We start from the raw sequence: 20683 nt of genomic DNA, 5'->3' as shown, positions 1-20683 counted from the left end.
CAGTGCTAATGCGACCTTTTTTGCAGTCTGCTAGGGGAAAGGAGGGCTTACTTTTCAGTTTTTAGGGCCCAGTTTAATTTGAGGAGCACCTTCTTTTAGATTATCCACCATGCATGGATCCTTGGCTTTGACTTTTGTCCCCCTTCATGCCATGAGGACATCAAAACTGAAGTTGGCCCTCAGTAAATGCACTCAGTGGAAAAGCAGTTTCAGTGCTCTGCTCATGTCTATGGGTTCACACCTTCTCTTAGACTTTGACCTTAATATTTTCATGGCTCTTAATATTTTTAAGAAATTGGGTTGTTAAAGTCTAGTATTTGTTAATTCTTTTCAAAGAGAAGGCTTGTCCAAATAACCTAGCCTGCGATATTCTAGGAAACAGATGTATTCTTTTTTCTTTTTTTAAGTTTTTAACATAAGATCAACATGACAAGAAAAAAGGAAAAAGAAAATTACACACAATTCTACCTGTCACTTTTGTAAATCTTTGGGCACATTCTTTTCTAGTCTAGTGTACAAAGTGACCATATGTACACTTTTTTTTTTTAAACAAAGGGTAAACCAATCTGACATTTTCACAGCAGCTAATGTCTATGTTTATTATTTGGAGGGATAGTAAGCAAAGAAAATGGTCAAAAAATTTTTAAAAACTTAGGAAAGAACATCCTGAAATTTGCAAAGGTCTTCTTTTGGAAATAAACTTACAGAAAGACGAGATCCAGCTCTTGCTCTGGCAATACTCTCCTTTTCCTTTTCAGATACCCTTCTCTGCACAGCCTGGAAATTGTTTAAGGCTGCAGAGAAGTCATTCATGAGACGTTCCTTCTGAAGTTTCTGCTGGCGCTAAGGAAATTAAATAAGAACTTGAAATTTCACATTAACCCAGAATCATTTGGTTTTAATTCCCATTAAAAGCAAAATTATACCTCCTAAAGAGTTCCAACTAGGAAAATTACTATGAAATAGGCTCTTCCTTAAATTAATAAATTTGTCCTTTTCTAACTCAAATCCCTGGTTAATACTATAGGCCAAGTCAGAGTTTTCCTTCTTTCATTCTGACAAACCTGGGAATTGGGTATCATTTACCTGGTAAGGGAATCTCAGAGGGAACCACAATTCAAAATGTTAGCTCCCAGGAGAATCTAAAAGCAGAATACCCAACAGAGATTGTTTTCTTGCTAAAATGTTAAAACTGTATTCATCTATACTGAGTTCGCAGCTTACCTGAAAACCATGGAATCATTTTCCTTCACACTGTAGTGAGGTTCAAAATCTTTGAGAACCTGAAAACTACTTTGTAGAGTTACAAGCTACCTTTACTAAGCTTACTGATGCTACATCTCAAAAAACACATACTGAGAGCACTTGCTGGGTGCTGAGAACACAGAAGTAAAAAGTCACCCCTGACCTCAAACAGCTTATCATCTATTTGGAGATAAAGAATTTAGATATACAAATAACAAATCAATACAAATAATTGCTATATTCAATTAGTACTATACAGAGTACTGTACACATTATACAGAGGCAAGTATGATCAGTAAGAATCTAAGTGATCAGAAGGCCTCCAGAGGAGGTGGGCACTGAAGGAAGAGTAAGCCGTGAAGAGCAGAGAGAAGGGGTAAGGCGAATCCAGGCAAGGCAACAGTGTGAGCAAAGCCATGGTGGCAGAAATTTGCAGAGGATCTAGAAGAAGATAGTTTGGCTTGAACCAAAGGCTTTTTCATGAGCATAGCTAAAAGATAAAATTGGAAAAGGAGGAAAGGGGGTGGCCACGGCAGGTTTTAAATGCCAAGATAATGAGTTTGGGATTCAACCTCTACAGAACAAAGAGCAACGAAGATTTCTGTGTGGAGAACACGATGGGTACAAAATGATAACTTAGAAAAATTAGTCTGTGATGGCGATGGAATGGGAAAAAGAAACAAGTCAAAAAGATGACTGCAATAATCTAGGTTTAAGGTTAGGAAGACGTGGTATCAGTAATGGGAACACAAAGAAATGAATCTAAGGAATATTATGTGACTGGCTGTGGGGAAAGGGGTATAAAGTCAAGGGATGACTCAAATTTCACACCTGGGAGAGCGATGGTAATACTGAAAAGCAAATTTAGATAAGGGACTTTTTATCCCTTTTCTTGGATTTTAATTTTTACATAAACATTATAACAATAGGGGGAAAAAAACCCATCACTCCCCAATCTCACTATACAAAAGTACTATCTTTTAAGTATATCATTAACATTTTCCATGTTACCATACTCTTCACAATTATGGTCTTTGTTATATAATACTCCATCAAGTTGATCTAGTAAATTTTAGGTAAATATTCCTTCTAGACTGTTCCATTTTTAACCATTATAAATAAAGCTAAAGTGAGCCCCATTGTAACAGCTAATATTTATACAGTGCTTATCATGTACCAGTACTGTTATAAGTACCTTATATAATAACTCATTTGATCCATCCATCAACCTATAAATTAGGTACTATTATAGTACCTATTTTACAGATCAGACAAATGAGGCACAGAGAGGTTAAGCAATTTGCCTATGATCACACAGTAAATGGCAGGGGTAGAATTTAAATCCAGGAAATTTGGCTCCAGAGTATATAGTTGGTTTCTTTTTCTTAGAACGCAGACACATTTGCATGAGTGGGAACATTAGGTCAAAAGGCACAAACGTTTTTATGACAATAAGCATTGTTAATCAGCTTAGTTAAGGGGTTTGGGTGAAACAGTAGGAATTCAGTATAAGACAACACATTAAATTTTAGATGAAGGCAGCATATTCAAGAGGAGATGTTAGAGCAGGAATTGGCAATATGGGCCAAATACTTAGAGGTTTAGGGGCTAGGGCTTGAAAAAGATCTGGGGATCACATTCATAAAGGTGACAGGAAGCTCATAAAAGTACAGTAGAAAAGACTCCTGAGGGAGAAAGCATAGAGTAATAAAATTACAGGATCAATGGCAGAGCCTTGGGGCACACCCACTTCTAGGAAGATATAAAGTCAGAGAAGGAGGCTGAGACTCAACCTGGGGTAAGAGAAAATAGGCCAGAAAGGGATCACCAGAGTTGGGAGACATGAAAACTACTTTGTAGGCTTTACTACAGAGATCATGGAAAGAAGAAAGTTTCAGCGAAGACAGGATGGGCAAGAGGATCAAATGAAACAAAGAAAAGTGAATAAACTCAAAAAAGCCCACTGGATTTAGCAACTAGAAGGTTACTGATGATAGCACGTAAGTATGAGAAAAATGCTGAGAGTAGGATGTATGGTTTGATAGTCCAGTAACAAAAAGATGGGTGACAGGGCTAACATTAATTAAAGAAACAATTGAAAGTGCAAAGAATATTCAGCACAATAGGAGGAAGGGAATCAAGGATTTGTATTTCACCAGAGAGAATATGTCTGTAGATTTATTTCATGTTCTTAATGATCCAAGATAACGTAAGGGAACAAGAGCATGCATAATCCAAAACTAAATTCTATTTGATTTTGGAATACGTTAGATTTATTTTTAAGCAGATTGAACTTTATATTTTGCTTAGGCTACTATTTAACACTTAAGTACTTTCAATACTCTGTTTACATCAGACTCTTAGACTCCCTTTTTATTACTGCTAAAACTATCTGCAAGTGTGTATTCCCTAAGTGCACAGCTGGGAGGAGGAAAGGGGTGATTTGGGAACAATTTGAGATAATGAATGGCAAGGGGGAACTGGTCCATAGGTGAAGTATCAGGATGAGTAACAAAACAAACAGCACATGCGGATAGTCAAAGGGTGATTACATTAAGGTTACTACTTTGGAGCAGGATGACAAAAGCACCTAGTTTTGGTTCTTTTCTTTTGTGCAAGGGGATGCCAAAACTCCAAAGACTGAACGTATACTTCATTAAATGACTTGCCAGGAATGGGTTAAACTGATGATTTTCAAACTTTTCTGATGGAGACACAGAATAAGAATGTGACATCTTGACCTAGCACCATATGTCTACAAATGTATGAAAGTTTCATTAACAGTATTTACCCTTATTACATGGTTACACACTCTGATATTTCTACTTTGTTTCATTTTTATAAATGATGATCACAACACACTAAAATTGTTTTATGTTCCAATAGTCACAATGCACAGACAACCCGGGATAGGGAGGTGGTAGGCTTCATCTTTAAGAGCCATCAGAGATAGGATACCATCATTTAAAAAAATTCAATAATAAAAAGAAATGTAAGGTAAGTGCTCCCATGAATGGTACAGAAACTAAAAGCAAAATAGAATCATAATAGGCTAAGATAGATGGAGAAGGTTTTTGCCCTGGAAGAGAGAGGATCTGAGGCCTGAGGCAGACCATGAATAATAGATTAAAAAGTCAAGCCACAATGGAGGGGGCACATCTGACTTCAGGAACGTCTGAAGAAAAGGCACGCATATCAAGGGAACAATGAATTCCAGTAAAAATTGTGTGTTTTTAAAGGATTTAAATGGCCACTGAAGAAAATGACTTAAATAGAGGAATCTATTTCCCTGAGCATTTCCTCAACCTGAGACCTATAAATGATTCATGATGCGACATGAAAGTGACCACAAAATATAGAAGACGTCTGCTTGAAATTTATAGATACAGGATACAAGAAAACTAGGATCAAGCCCGAAAGCATAAAGCTGCAGGTCAAACCCCAACAAGATGCAAACATGGACATTCTTCTCCAGTTAAACCCATTTTACTAATATATTATTACTAATAACAGCAGCCATTACCCATATTGAGTACCTACTAAATGCTAGGCACTTTGCAAGATCTGGTGCATGCGTTCTTTCTGTTGTCACAAAAGACACTTATCCATTTTATGAATAAGGAAACTGAGGTTCAGAGAAGGTCTATCTAGAACCACAGGCCAAGTTATTTTTGTTTCACACACTGCCTCTCCACAGAAACAAAGTCCTTTCTTATTAAAAAACAAGCCAAAACCCCACAAAATACCAACCTGTTCTGAAGTAGATAAAGGAAGGGGCAAGGACCCTAATTCCTTCAGTAATTCATTTGTTTCCTTGGCAAGCTGATTTGTAGAGTGCTGTAACTGTTGCCTAAGAGAGAAAAGATATGTTTTAGGATATTCTCACTTCTTGAGAGCTGTTGTTATCAGTTCATTCTCAGTGTCTCACAACGCAGGGAATGAAAGGGCACTTGAAGAAATGGGTTCCTAGATGCCCAGGTTCACAACAAAATTCCGGAAATACTACCCAGTCATACTCACCTCAAGTCGTCTTCATGTTACAGAGTAGAAAGAACCTGCCTCAAGGAAACCTGCTGACTGGGTATTTTAACTCCTCGGGGAGGAAGGAGAAGCTGCCCCCACACCTCAATCTAAGAGTTTTAACACACTGAACGCTCTCTCAAAACTCTCGTATTGATTTGCCCAGGAGTTCTGCATGGGTACTGTCTGTCACAGTCCACCGACTAGTGACAGAATCCAGGCACTGGAGGTTGGACGAAATGTGCATTAGAAGCACAGCTTCCACCCTAGGGAACAACCTCCAAAGATCTACTCCCACGCTCTTGCTTAAAGCTCATGCTTTTTCAGCTTTATCCTTGGCTCCCTACCTGTCCCTTAGGCCTGACTTTCTGGCTCTTCCCTCCAAAACAAAGAAGACCTATACTGTGTAAAAAAATGTAACGAGCAGAGGGGGAAGGAAATTAAAGAGGGAAGAATGTGTGCTATATTAAGTGGGATTGAAAGGTAGTAGAAATACAAAAAAGGCTCCTTTAGGGCTTCCCTGATGGCGCAGTGGTTGAGAGTCCGCCTGCCGATGCAGGGGACGCGGGTTCGTGCCCCGGTCCGGGAGGATCCCACGTGCCGCGGAGCAGCTGGGCCTGTGAGCCATGGCCGCTGAGCCTGAGTGTCCGGAGCCTGTGCTCCGCAACGGGAGAGCATCCGGAGCCTGTGCTCCGCAGCAGGAGAGGCCACAGCAGTGAGAGACCCGCGTACCGCAACAAAAAAAAAAAAAAAAAGGCTCCTTTAGTCATGGTTTCCTCTACTATCTGGCCATTTGTACAAAGCGTTTAAGGGAGGACAGGGAAACCACACCACTAATTACTAATGTTTTTTTCACTGCAAAGGGGCCTCCAAGATAATAAAAATAAAAAAATAAATAAAACAAAGGAATCAAAACCAAGAGGGAGACAAAACAAACAAACAAACAAAAAAACCCCAAGAGGGAAGTCAATCAGAAGCCTGAGCATCGTAGACAGTACTAACATACCCAGAGCTATCTCACATCTCCCTGGAAAAAGCTCAAAGTAGTAAGTCATTCTCTCACTTCACAATGTCTAGGTCAGGAAACAAAGAATATTGTTCAGTGCGTGTTAAAGATGAAAACTAGAACTTCTAAAAGCAGAGATGGAGTCAAGAAGGACATAATAAAAAGAATCTATTCCAATATTCTCTCCCTCAGACTCTCCTCGGGTCATTCTGAATACATTTTTCTAATATGATAGACAGTTGGAAATCCAACCAGATTAGACGAGCGCTGTAACTCGATCAGGAGGCCTCTGCCAACAGGGAAGCTCATTTAGGCAGAATGTAGTTTAAGAGTGGTAGGGATTCCCTCTCTGCTTCCCTAAATTGTTCTGCTAAACTGCCCAAGGGAGGAAAGAAGCAGCGTTCAAGGACTCTGCGAGGCAACGGAGATCACAACCCATTAATATATTTTGTTGCTCCCCTTCTAGATCCAGCTATGACCTAATATCCCACTGCCTCTCATTCTGATTTCACAGGCCTGAAACCTCAGCTGCCAGGCAGCAAGGGTATTAAGCGTGTCCCCAAAAGGTCCTCACAAATCCCAACCTTGTTAGGAAGCTACTCACAGATTTTCCTGTAGCTTGCTTGAATCTTGCTTAGTTCCTAGTTGGCTCATCAAATTCTTTATCTGAGCAGCTGGGGAGAGAAGAAAAAAAGATTTATTGAAAAGAAAAACACAGGGCTTCCCTGGTGGCACAGTGGTTAAGAACCCACCTGCCAACGCAGCAGACACGGGTTCGAGCCCTGGTCCAGGAAGATCCCACATGCCGTGGACCAACTAAGCCTGTGCGCCACAACTACTGCGCCTGCGCTCTAGAGTCCGTGAGCCACAACTACTGAAGCCCGCGTGCCACAACTACTGAAGCCCACGCGTCTAGAGCCCGTGTTCCACAACAAGAGAAGCCACCACAATGAGAAGCCTGTGCACCGCAACGAAGAGTAGCCCCCGCTCAGCAATGAAGACCCAACACAGCCAAAAATAAATAAATAAAATAAATAAATTTTTTAAAAAAGAAAAATACATTCATCACGAGCATCCTAATTCTCAGATCACTGGTCTCTCTCCACATCCTGAATAAGTACACACAACTAATAGAAAGCATGCTATGATCAAGACCTTGGCATATATATTCCCGTCTAAAGCTACTTATAAGGTCCGCCTTTCTCCTCTAGAGTAACTGTGCCACTAAGTAGAGGGTGGTGGTTTTGTTCGTCACTCCCAAAGAACTCCCACATTTTGCCAGATTTCCCATGGCACTGGTTAAAATGTTCATTGCTTTTGGAATGGCCTTGATACCAAATATCAATTCACAACAATAAAAATTTAAATTCACTCATACACAATATTTTATACGGCAAACATTTTTGGAAAGACAATGTACACTTATTATTAAGTTACCACTAACTGAGCACCTCTATGTGCCAAGTACTATATTAGGAGCTTTGTATACATAATCTTATTAATTTTCATAGCAACAGTCTGAAGTAGATGTATCTCCACTGTGCAGATGAGGAAATATATTTAAAGAAGTTAAATATCTTATATAAGGGCACACAAAAAGTAGCAGGGCAAAAAAATCAATCCCAGGTACATCAGACTGCAATGCCTATATTTTAACTACGCTGTCTGTAGACAAACAGTGTATTGTTTTGTTCAGATTACTCTACCTAGATATTGTGCTAAGATTTGGAATGGTCATGTTTGAATCCTAGATGTTTAAGCCCCTAGTCCTGGACTAGGAAAGCAGAGGAATGGATTATCTCTCAATAAGGAGAAACACCAGCCTGCCTGGGAATCTGAACACCCTTGTCCCTCACTGACCTCTGCAACAGGAACAGAGCCCCTGATTTCCCATGTCCTGCTTTCTATTTTCTTTTTCTGGTTGGCAGGGAGGACGAGGGAGATTCATTCATTCATTCATTTGCAGAGCTTGGAATTTTATTGTACGACTTTTTTGTTTGTTTACATGCTTGCATTTTAAGAGCATTCCCTGTCTTCTATTGCAAGTAGCTAGAATACAGAACACAATAATAGAGTACTTTTTGCCCAGGGGAAACACAATTAATTACCTTCAAGTCTCACTAGAACTTCAAGAGATACTATAACACAATAGGTAATATATGGCTCCTCTAGCCAAAAGACAGTGTCCTTTGTGAGGGCCTTTCCTACCCTCTCAGGATTAATGCCCAAGTTTCACCTGTGAAACACCAGACTGCTAAATGACTGGCGTAGTGGAAGAAGATGAGGAAACCACTGTATACTGTATCATTTGTCTATATCTCATAGTAACAATATATAAACAAAGCTTCAATGTCCAATGAAAATGAAATTGCACTTACTAGAATTTTAAATTTTAAAAATTAATTGTTCCTGGGACTTCCCTGGTGGCACAGGGGTTAAGGCTCTGTGTTCCCAATGCAGGGGGCCCAGGTTCGATCCCTGGTCAGGGAACTAGATCCCACATGCATGCCGCAACTAAGAGTTCGCACGCCAGAACTCAGGAGCCCACGCGCCACAACTAAGGAGCCTACCTGCCGCAACTAAGGAGCCCACGTGCCACAATTAAGGAGCCCGTGAGCTGCAACTAAGGAGCCCACCTGCCGCAACTAAGACCCAGCACAACCAAAATAAATAAATATTTTTTAAAATTAATAAATAAAAATTAATTGTTTCTTATGACAAGATGCTTCTTAAATAACAAAATTTGGGGGTCAGAGTCATAACCTTGGCCCTTATTCGGTCACCAAGGGTAGTAAAAAGGCAAGCCGAAGTTTATTAAGTACCAGTTACCTTACAAAAACACAGATGTGTTAATAGCCTCTAAGTCTGTTAAGAAACAATAATTAAGCAAAATCTTCCAGGTGATTGCTGAGTGACTCTTCTCCTAAGTAGAAACTGAACAACTTAGTCCTTAGCAGCATGTACAAGTTATTTCTCCTGTAAAAAATTAATAAACAGAAACTTCAGTTAAACAGAGTTGGGAGACCAGAAGGGGGAGCTCACACACCCTGCCACAACAGCCAAGCCCAACTGCTATGAAGAAGACTCCTCTCAGCCAATGAAAAGCCGTGGACTCTTTGTTTGCTATACCCCTCCCAACTTCCTTTTCCTCTTCCCTTGCCAGGAGGGGGATTCCACTTGGCTAGCCATGATTGCAGACCCCAAATTGCAACTCTCTGCTGACCGTGAATAAACCCCTCTTTGCTGGAGAAATGTCTGGCAGTCTCTGTTTTAGGTCAACACTCGCTAGCCCAAATCCCTGTGTCATCATGGGTGTAGCAAAGCAAAATTTTGCAAAGTCAAGAATATATTGGTTTTTAACACTTCAAATTATGATTTTATCTTATTTTGAGGCCATTTTTTAAGTAAAACTATAACTCCACTTTTACAATAGAAATATAGAATTCACTTGATTAAAAAGTTGCCTTTTGACAAACTTTCCTAAAATATATCTGTTCTATTAAATGAGGGTTTTTAGCTTATTGGTTCCATTGGAAAAGGTAAGCACTATAAAATACTGCATTCTGCTAAAAAAAACACTATGTAAGATATAAATAATCATTTTTCATCACTAAGATGTATAATGTCCTTCTTACCTAAGTCAAATGGGAATCAGAGTCAAAGCTATCTACTGGGTGGCCAAACAAATAATTGAAGAAAGAGGACAGACGTTAGCATTTACTGAGCATTCACCATGTGCCAGACACTGGGCTACATACTTGATGTGGTATAATAAAAAATATATTTGGTCTTTGTCCCCAGTTCTTGGCATAAAGCTCCTAAAACCCTTGGAATTTCCTGAGTGATAGTAGTGTCTTTTGTTATTCATAAAGGGTTCCTTTGGAGCATACTGAGTTTACCTATTGAAGTGACTTAGGGTAGGGCTCCTGATAGGCTCAGGTTGGGTGGGGTTAGTCACCAGAAAGATCAAGTGATTATCAGGTTGGAACTTTCAGTTCCACCCATCAACCTCTGGAAAGGCTGGGGGGGGGGGGGGGGGAGATGCGGGGAGGGTGTCAGCGCTCAGAGAGAGCATGGAAGTTCTGAGCTCTTCCCACATACCTTGCCCTATGCATCTCTTCTATCTGGCTGCTCCTAAATTATATCCTTTTATAATAAACCAGTAATCTAGTAAGTAAATGTTTTCCTGAGTTATGTGAGCTGAGCTAGCAAACTAGCTGAACCTGAGGAGGGGCTCATGGGAACCTCCAATATGGCTCACTGGTCAGAAGCACAGATAAGAACTTGGACTTACAATTGGCATCTGAAGGGGGTGGGGTGGGGGGAGTCTTGTGGGACTAAGTCCTTAATTTGTGGAATCTGATGCTAACTCCAGGTAGTGTCAGAATTGAGTTAAATTGGAGGACACCCAACTGAAGTCCAGAGAATATGATAATTGCTTGGTGTGTGGTAAATCCACACATCTGGTGTCAGAAGTATTGACAGTGGAGGAAACACAGAAGTGTGTTTCCTTCACACTTGATAAGTATTATCTTATTAAATAAGCATTATTACAGATGGGCACACTGAGGCTCACACTGAGTGTTACAAAACTCATTCATTCATTCATTTAGAATACCTGCTCTACACTGTTATATGCTCTATAAGATATTGCTTTCGAGAAGCTTACATTTTAAGGAAAAGAGATAATAAGCATATATCAGGTGGTGATAAGTGCTATAAAGAAAAATAAATTCAGATAAAGGCTGGTAGGGAGGGGGTACTAGTTTACACGGGCGGTCAGAGACTTCTCTGATAAGGTGACACAGAGCAGAGACCTAAAGGAAGTGAAAGATCAAGCCATGCGAAATTTCTGGGGGAGCTCTGTAGCAGAGAGCATTAAGCACAAAATCCCCAAGGCAAGAGCACTTGTGATGGAGGCACAGGAGGCCTAGAGGGAGCAAAAGAGAGGTAAGAAAGAGAGGGGAGCCAGATGACATAGGGCCTTGTAAACTAGAGCAAGGACTTCGAATTTTAAAGAAATGTGAGGCCACTGATGGTTTTGAGCAGAGTGTCATAAAAACCAGAATTCAAACCCAGGAGGGCTAATTCCAATAACCATATATATATATATTTTTTTTTTTTTTTTTTTTTTTTTGCTTGCGGTATGCGGGCCTCTCACTGTTGTGGCCTCTCCCCTTGCGGAGCACAGGCTCTGGACACGCAGGCTCAGCGGCCATGGCTCACGGGCCCAGCCGCTCCGCGGCATGTGGGATCTTCCCGGACCAGGGCACGAACCCATGTCCCCTGCATCGGCAGGCGGACTCTCAACCACTGCGCCACCAGGGAAGCCCCCAATGACTATATATTTTATGCCACACTAGGTTCCCTCAAAAGGCTGACGCTTAAAGGAAATACACAGAACTAGTGACTTAGGGCAGGCCTCCGTTTCCCAGTGTTCCACTTCGCCCCACCTGCTTATCTGATAGCTTCCTAACTTAATAGCTCTCTGCTCCAGATAGGCTGATGCCCTTGCTCTAACCTGCTCCCTTCCCGGACTCCCTCCCACCTTTGGTAAGGTTCCTGTGTACTCACCAGAGTTCAGCAGAGTGCCAGCACCCAGCGGGTAATAAGTAACTGCTGATTAATTGAGTTAGCCTCTGTTTTATGTCATGCCACTTTCAAGGCAGAAGATATGAATAAACATGAGCTAGGAATAATGAGACCTAAACTCTAAGCCAGATTCGACCACTAACTACATGTATGGCACCAGACAAGTCATTTCATGTTGCTGGGTCTCTTTCACCAATTGTATATGATATTCAGGTTTAACTAACATATATTGAGTACTTACTATTTGTCACAGTACTTACTATTTGTGTGGGGCTTTGTATTCATTAAATTATTACAACTATGTAAGGACTAAATGATCTCTAAGTACTCCCACCACTGCTCAATGCTAAAATTCAGCAATAATGAAGAAGCTCTAGTCCCAGAATGATGCTGTGTAACCAAGCAGTGTTTTTAAGTCAGAGTTTGGCTTAGAGAGACTCTGCCTGTGTACAAATGGGACTGGATTGACTATATGCCTCTGATGGCACTGACCACATTCTACTCATTTTTGCATAACCACACACACATACATACCCCTCCAGAAAATAGTTGGTTACAGGGTGACATATAAAGGGAAATGTTACTGGTATGGCAGTTCAAGGAAACATTTCATCTTACTGACTGTCTTTATATAGAGCATTCTCCTTAGAAACTCTACAGGTATGTCAAAGTTTCAAGTTGTTAATCATCTATCAAACCATATTAAATGCCCTAGAGAGCAAAGGGGACTTTACAGACTTTGGGGGGGAAAAAATCAATTGAAATTCAGCTGCTCTTTGTATATTCTCAGCTGAGAACTTTTATTTATCTAGACTTTTCTGACTTCTTTTGTTTGCTGAGATTACCTGAATTGGGATGGGGGGTGGGGCGGAGGAGGACTTTATAGGGTCACTTACTAGTTTAGCACCAGAATGAATCCAAGCCTCCATCAATTCTATCTAAATTCCTGCATGTTGATATTTTCCTAAAAGTTTCCAGCAAGACTCAGGTATCAGATGCCCCAAAACTCAAACGATAAAGACAGTGGTGTCTACATCTACTGGAAGTATCATTGTTTTGTATACCGCCCTCCATAACCACCAACATCAGAGGTTTATTTGAAAATAGTGACTTAATGACCCATCTGTTTTACAACTAAGAAATGTATCCCTTAAACCTAAAGCACAAAAAGAAATAGAATAGTGTGAATGTTTACATACATGCTTATTTTCACTTGAATGTACTTAAAATGTCAAAAAGTACAGTGATACTTCTTGGAACAATTTTTACCAAAATGGGCTACATCTAAAAGGGTTTTCTGGTCAGCTTGGTTAATGAGAAAACTCCTTTTCTAAGCATTCTAGTAAATAAAAGTTTTACTTTAGATTGATTTGTCAAAATATTTTGGATGAAAATAATTGGGTATCTATTCTCTATGAAATGCTACATAATCCTGGAAACCAGATGACTAGGCCTCAGTTCCGGGTAAGCAATTTTGTTATTTTTAAATCTAGGCCTCAATTTCTCCTATCACTGACCTCTCACTTTTAAAAGCATGTCCTGGCTAAAATTTTTAGAAGACTACGAAGCAAATCAATTTATTGCACATTACAGCTAACATCCACACTAGGAACTACTCTAAACTGAACACTCTTCGTGTGCTTTTAGCTGATATAGGCAGAATGTGAATCTCCAAATGAACCTTAATCCAAATCAATGTCTAGTCATAGCAAAAGCAACTACCATACAGGTAAAAATTTCTTCATCTGAGAGACTCGAATGCTCTAATTCAGTATATTAAACAAGCAAATATAAATTCAAAGAAAGAGCATTATTTACATTAAATGAGAAAATGATAGCCTATGTGGTCACTATTACAATGAAGTCATCTCAGTGTCTTTGAAAATTAGGTTTGCACTGCTTTTGCAAAGCTACGATGAAAATGACCTGACTTTTTAAAAGTAGCCACTATAGGACTTCACTGGTGGCGCAGGGGTTAAGAATCCGCCTGCCACGGGGTGGTGGTGTGATGAATTGGGAGATTGGGATTGACATATATACACTAATATGTATAAAATGGATAACTAATAAGAACCTGCTGTATAAATAAATAAATAAAATAAAATAAAATTCAAGAAAAAAAAAAGTAGCATCTCTCTGTCAACTTCCTAAGACAGGAGAGATTTCTAGCAACAACAACAAAAAAGAATCCGCCTGCCAAAACAGGTGACATGGGTTCGAACCCTGGTCCAGGAAGATCCCACATGCCACAGAGCAACTAAGCCCATGTGCCACAACTACTGAGCCTGCACTCTAGAGCCCACGAGCCACAAAAACTGAGCCCACGCACCACAACTACTGAGCTCGTGTGCCGCACTACTGAAGCCACGCGCCTACAGCCCGTGCTTCGCAACAACAGAAGCCACAGCAACGAGAAGCCTGCGCACCGCAACAAAGAGTAGCCCCTGCTCACCGCAACTAGGGAAAGCCCGCGCACAGCAACGAAGACCCAATGCAGCTAAAAAATTAAAACAACTAAAAAAAAAAAGTAGCCGCTATACTACAATAGTAAAGCTCTAAACTAAACTGAACATGAATACTAAACATCAAAGGTATAATCTTCTATTTACCATACCCATGACAGGACACGAACTCGTTAAGAGCACAGACTCTCAGTTAAGACTGCTGTGTGCTATTCCTGGTTCCACCACTTCCTAGCAAAAGTTTCTATTCCTCTGTGCCTCAGTTTCCTCACCTAAAAAATGGGAAAAACAAGAGAACCCTCATATGGTTGTTGTGAGGATGACCTAAGATAATATGAAGCTAACTTTAGAACACGTCTGGCACTTAAAAGAACTCAATTAAGGATAGCTATTATTATCAAACTCGAGACCAAGAAAAATGTACTTAGCAATGATAAAATCAATTAAGTACATATCGAATGCTAACTACATATCCACTGCTGTGCCAGGCACTGAAGCTAAAGACAGCTGTACAATGTGTGATCACTATCCCCACAACAAAACTAATAGTAATCTCTCAGTTGGAATAACAAGGTCAAAAAGCATGAATTAAAGACTACAGAATAAAGTAAGTGCTAAGCTTGCAAGTTCAAAGGAAAAAACCAAAATGATAGCTAACATTTCTTAAACAATGTTGCAGGCACTGCTTTAAGCACTTTATATAAATTACCTCACTTAATTCTCACAATCCTGTGAAGTAGAGTCTATCACTAACTCCATCTTATAGATGAGGAAGCTGTGAAATAGAGAGGTACAGCAATATGTTTACATAGTTAGTAAGAAGCAGATCTAGGACTCAAACCCAGGCAGTCTGACTCCTGAGCCTGCTCACTTAACTACTAAACTATAGTGGAGCAGGGGGCTCAACCAATGATATCACCATTTACTGAATGTCTACTATGTACCGGGCACTAGACTAGGCACTTTCAAACATCCCACTTTAACAACACCATTCATTTTACATATGGGGTAACAGACAGAAAGGGGAACTAGCCTGCCCAAGGTGAACAGTACAACACAGAGGAGCAAGGACTCAGTCACAGATCTACTGAGCTTAAGGCCCAGGCTCTTCCTGACTTCACTCTTTCAAAAGCAAAGGAAGGCTTAGTTACAAGGGGCAGGATTTAAGCACAACTCAAAGGATTTTTATAATTTAGGTAGCTAGTGAGATAGGGAAAGATTAAAGAAAGGAGGAACAGAAAGAGCAAAAACTTGCAGCAAAACCCCGTGTTTAGGGATGTTAACAAAAACAGCCTGCCTGTAACAAAGAGAAGTAGAAAATATGGCTAATTTGGGTTAAGATGACAGAGACAGTGAAAGCAAGGTGGAATGTTAAGATCTGATACAGCAGACAACAGAGAGCCGCCATAGGCTCTTGAGGAGGTGAGTGGTATAATGAAAACAGGACTTTAGACAAACTGCTGATAGCCTTATCAGGATGAACTAGAATGGGAACAGAGACACTGAGACTATGCTGCTGGACGACAGAGGCTGAGATCATGAAGACTTATGAGGAGGACAATGAAATAAAGAGCAAGGGGCCAATATGAAAATAACTCTGAAAGAACAACCCAGAGGATTGCACACGATAATCAGTTTTAAAAGTTCAACTGCTTTTCATCTTTTTAGTAAACAGAACCATATCAATAAATTAGCAACGTTGGGCTTCCCTGGTGGTGCAGTGGTTATGAATCCACCTGCCAATGCCGGGAACATCGGTTCAAGCCCTGGTCCAGGAAGATACCACATGCTGCAGAGCAACTAAGCCCATGCACCACAACTAGTGAGCCTGCGCTCTAGAGCCCGTGAGCCACAACTACTGAGCCCGCGTGCCACAACTACTGAAGCCCGCACGCCAGAGCCTGTGCTCCGCAACAAGAGAAGCCACCACAATAAGAAGCCTGCACACAGCAACGAAGAGTAGCCCCCGCTCGCCGCAACTAGAGAAAGCCCGCGCGCAGCAACGAAGATCCAACACAGCCAAAAATAAATAAATAAATAAATTTTTTAAAAAAATTAGCAACGTTAAAGAACAGAAATGATGTTCTTTAAATCTCTTCAGAGATAACTTGGCGCCTGTTAAGGTTATTTCCTTATATCTGCCTCAGCAATACTTGCCCAGACCCTTTGTTTCACAATAGACAGAGTCAAGCACTTTTCTTCTGTAGCCCACACATACTGGTAACAACCCCTTGTACCAGGCAGTCAACCTTAGCTGTACCTATAACAACCCATGCAGTGGCCTGCTGTATTTCAGGCTGATATGCTCAGCAATTCCAAACCCACATATGTGAAAAAACCCACAGTTGAGAAAAAAAGAATAGCTATTCTCTCAAATTTTCAATAGATACAGGTCCTTGCAGGACTTTATGGATGTGGGCATATGTCTGGGAGGTCACATTCAGACTGTATACTTAGGTATGCTGGCCACGTCTGGGGGATGGGCACCAGCCTGATAAGTGGGTCAATGTCACCCTACCAATTTCAAATTCCCAGTGCCTCAGTAAACAATCCCAAGGGGAGAATTCCAACTCACACTGACTAGGGTCATAAGATGTGGTAGGAACCACACAGCACAAGGTAAATGAGTCAGGAAGAGTTCCAAGATGGTAGAGAAACCTCATTCATTCAAATCTACTAAATACAATTTACTAAGCATCAAGACCCTAAATGATATGATCCCTGGCTACCTCCCTGGCCTCTTTTCCTACTACGCTCCCCTTCTCTAACTGCAGTCCAGCCACACTAGTCTCCTTGCTATTCTTGAAAGCACTGAGGTCTTCGCTCTTGCTATTCCCTCTGCCTAGGATGCCTTCCCCCAGCTACTCACGAGGTTCCCTCCCTCACTTCATTCAGGTGTCTACTCAAACATCACCCCCTCAGAGAGGCCTTCCTTGACCAACTGATGTAAAAATATAAAATAGCACACCCACCCTCTTGCTCTCCTCACTCTCTGTCCCCTTATTTTTTTCTTCATAGCACTTATTATTTCTCAATATTGTTTATATATGTGCATGTATGCATATGTGTGTATACGTACACATACACAAACACACACACATACACACAATCAGGGCAGGGTTTTGTCTGTCCTGCTCATCACTCCAGCCCCAGTGCTCAGCAGGTGCTCATAGAATATTTGTTGAACAGTGAATGAATGAATCTAACATATACTTGGGTCTGAGATAAGTACTAGAAATATAAAGATGAATAAGTCATGTCCCATTTCTTCAAAGGAACTAACAATCTAGCAGGAGAGGCAGACACACCACAAGAAGAGAAAGTTCCACAGCCTCAGGTATTCCCCATAGCTTCCTATGAAGAGTAAAAAAAAAAAAGAAAGAAAAGTCACTTGTAACTTGAAGTGTTAACTGTTATAAAACTGTAATATTAATTAAAAATTATAAAAAGGCTGAATGCTGGTCATAAGAGACAGATCTGGTTTCAAATTTAGGTATTGCCATTTGTAAGCTGGGTAATTATTTAACCTTTCTCAGCCTGTTTCCTAACCCATAAAAAGAAATAATATTGGTAATTACTTCACAGGTTTGTTACAAAATTAAGAGAATGCATGTAAAGCACTTATATTGCCTGGCATACAGTATGTACTCAAATGTTAGCTATTAATGTTATTAATGAAATGAATCCAACTATCCCTTGAGCCTGATGCCTAATCAACAGCTAAACCTTAACAATTCTATCACCAGACACCTCTCCTATCCTTTCCTTCTTTTCATTTTCAGATCCTAACTGGTGTCTCTGATTCCAGTCTCTCTCCCTTCCAACTCAATTTACACATTTCTAAAGAATTATATCCAAACCCCCTTAGTGTAGCACTTAAAGCACTTCATGTTTGGGCCCCAACTCACCTTTCCAATCCTATTTTCCACTACTTTCTGGACTCCACCAGTCTAGCCAAATTAAATCACTCTACTTTTCTATACATACCACATGCTTTCCCACTACCATGCCTTGTTCATTTTATTCCCTCCTGGAATGCTCTTCCCTTCTTTACTCTCGAAAGTTCAAATACTTTCCACCATCTTTCCAGATCTAGCTCAAATGCCAATAATGCATTTCCCTGGCCTCTCCCAAGTGAAAAAGGTGTCTTTCTCTCCTGAATATCTATAATTTTATTATATCTCTTCTATAGTAGCGATCCCTTTCAGTCATTATGTACGCCACAGGTTCCCTGTTGAAGGAATCCATGTCAGTTCCTATACATACTACATGCCTCATACTCAAATACATGCAGAATGAAAATTTCACAAATAGACATTAAAATTATATTTGGCCTCAATAAGAAACTTTCAGTATTGAACCAGAATATTCTGATCTAACCTGTATTACAGCTCCCTCACAAAGGAAACTGGAACACAAAGTACTATACTTTCTAACCAGTGGTCACATTAATTTTTGTTTCAAATTTCTGGATTTAACAGACCACATATTCTTTTTTCCACTTCCAAAGTGCCCAGATTCAAACGCTTTCCATCAGAAACTTCCCTCTCTCATTATATATTTAAATTTAAAAGCTAAGTGATAGATTGTTCTTTAAAATATAGAACATAATTGTAATTCAGGACCAACTAGTTGTACCTATTAACAGGGTACAGCCAAGCTCACAAAAACACAATAATAAACAACAAGGATCATGATACCATTCTTTCCAAGTAGTTGCTGCTGCTGACCTCCTGTTTATAAGGCTCTGAGCTAATTTTCAGGCACAAGGAATAACGTGTATTTGACTCATTCAACTATAGTATCATTCAGACCCTAATGGTGGGGAGGGAGTTTTAAGACAAGCAATGACATTCTGAAATCCACCACCACCTCTACCATGTCTTACTTGCTATGTGATTGTGGCCATGTCCCTGAGCTTCTCTGTGTATCATGCTTGTTCAAAAGAGTAACTAGGTGGGGAAGGAAAACAAAAGCCTCATTGGCTTGAAATCCAAAAATATATGCAAATCTTTTGCTACAAAAGACAAAAGAATGTAAACTAAAATGTTTTTGGTGAATTCTCTTTATTAAAGTAGAAGTCATCTCACCCCTCGAATCCAAGTCATTGTATCTGATTTCCAAATTCCTTACAGGAAGAACTGTATTAAAGTCACCAAAACACATGCACTCTCCACTTCCCTTAATTGAAAGGTTCTGACTTCCAAGAAGCCAGAAGCTCAGCAGAATGTAAAGTCTAAACCAGTAAACAGCTCCCGATCCAAGCTGGCCAAAGAGGAAAGAGAGGTGGGTGGAGGGAGGCAGATGACAGGAAAAACTAGGCTGACCACTGGAGCCAGTCGACTCATTCACTGCCTGGAGGGGACACACACACACCCTCCCACCCTGCGGCTGTCAGGACTGCTGTCTTGTCCCCAACACGGTAAGAGCAGAACTCCTAAGAAACTCGAGCTGCAGCTGGGGCTCCGGACCCTCGGGGTGCCTGGGCCTGGCAGACTCAGGGATAGCAGCCCGCCGTACCCAGAGTAGAGCACCCAAGACGGCCTCAGGTGTGGCCCTGGCCGTAGCCCTAGCCGGGCTCCGCGTCCCGGCAGCCTCACCCGGGCCTGTCCCCGGGACGGCCCCCGCCCTCCAGCCCGGTACCCCGGCTCACTGGCTTGGCTGATCCGCTGGATGTTGCCGCTGCACGTCTGGATGATGCTGTTGAAGTCCCGGAGCGGGGGCCCCGAGGCCCCCGGGTTCCGGTACATATCTAAGGGACCGTAGGACATGACGAGGAGCCGAGACCGACTCGCCCTGCACCGCGCTCCTACCGGAAGCAGCCGCCAGACCCGACCAGCAGGCTGACAGGGAAACCGGGAAGAGAAAGGGCGGGGAAGGGGCTAAAGCTGCGTGAGCGCTAGCCCCGCCCCCTCTCAGCGCGCTCACGTCCGCCCTGGCTCCCCCACATTGCGCAGGCGCCTCTGGAACTGGTGTAGGCACGGTAGCTTAGAGACGTGACGCCCTGGAGCTTGGGGATGCGGGGCGGGGCGATGACATCATACCATTGGGGCTCGGATTGGAGAATCTGAGGTGGCGGTGTTGTTTATCGCCAGGGCACGGTGACAGAAGGCAAGAATTTTTCGATTAGCATAAAATTGTACCAGATGATCTCAGCCCTAACATCCTATTCTGTTCTATTCTGAGCATTCAGGCCCAAATATGGAGAATTCGACAGCCTTGAAACCCAGATCCGTAACCAAACTCCTGAAATTCCTCACTCTGCTTCCATCCTCTAGGGCTTTGTTAGGATTTGTGGAGCACTTTTTTTATTATTATTATTTTTTTTACATCTTTATTGGAGTGCACTTTTATGGTT

The 20683-nt window shown here is 41.2% G+C and overlaps 1 protein-coding gene across 4 annotated transcripts in view; it reads right to left on the bottom strand.

Annotated features, from left to right (window-relative positions):
- STX12 (syntaxin 12) overlaps window positions 1-20245 on the bottom strand; it is a 34162-nt gene extending 13917 nt beyond the window's left edge. For 2 of the 4 annotated variants that reach the window (XM_067725028.1, XM_067725026.1), the window contains exons 1-4: window positions 19979-20243; window positions 6876-6945; window positions 4996-5095; window positions 706-843 (exon numbers count right to left, since the gene is read on the bottom strand). In XM_067725028.1, the coding sequence (XP_067581129.1) occupies window positions 706-843; window positions 4996-5095; window positions 6876-6945; window positions 19979-20096 (426 nt within the window). In that variant the 5' untranslated portion in view covers window positions 20097-20243. Of the gene's footprint in view, window positions 1-705; window positions 844-4995; window positions 5096-6875; window positions 6946-8131; window positions 8321-9100; window positions 9248-19978 lie in introns of all 4 variants that reach the window. The other 2 variants (XM_067725027.1, XM_067725025.1) reach the window with 2 other exon arrangements.
- Between the last annotated feature and the right edge of the window lie 438 nt (window positions 20246-20683).

Source organism: Pseudorca crassidens, chromosome 2, assembly GCF_039906515.1.
Source record: "Pseudorca crassidens isolate mPseCra1 chromosome 2, mPseCra1.hap1, whole genome shotgun sequence".
NCBI classification, from domain to species: domain Eukaryota; kingdom Metazoa; phylum Chordata; class Mammalia; order Artiodactyla; family Delphinidae; genus Pseudorca; species Pseudorca crassidens.
This window is presented reverse-complemented; position numbering and strand designations above follow the sequence as displayed.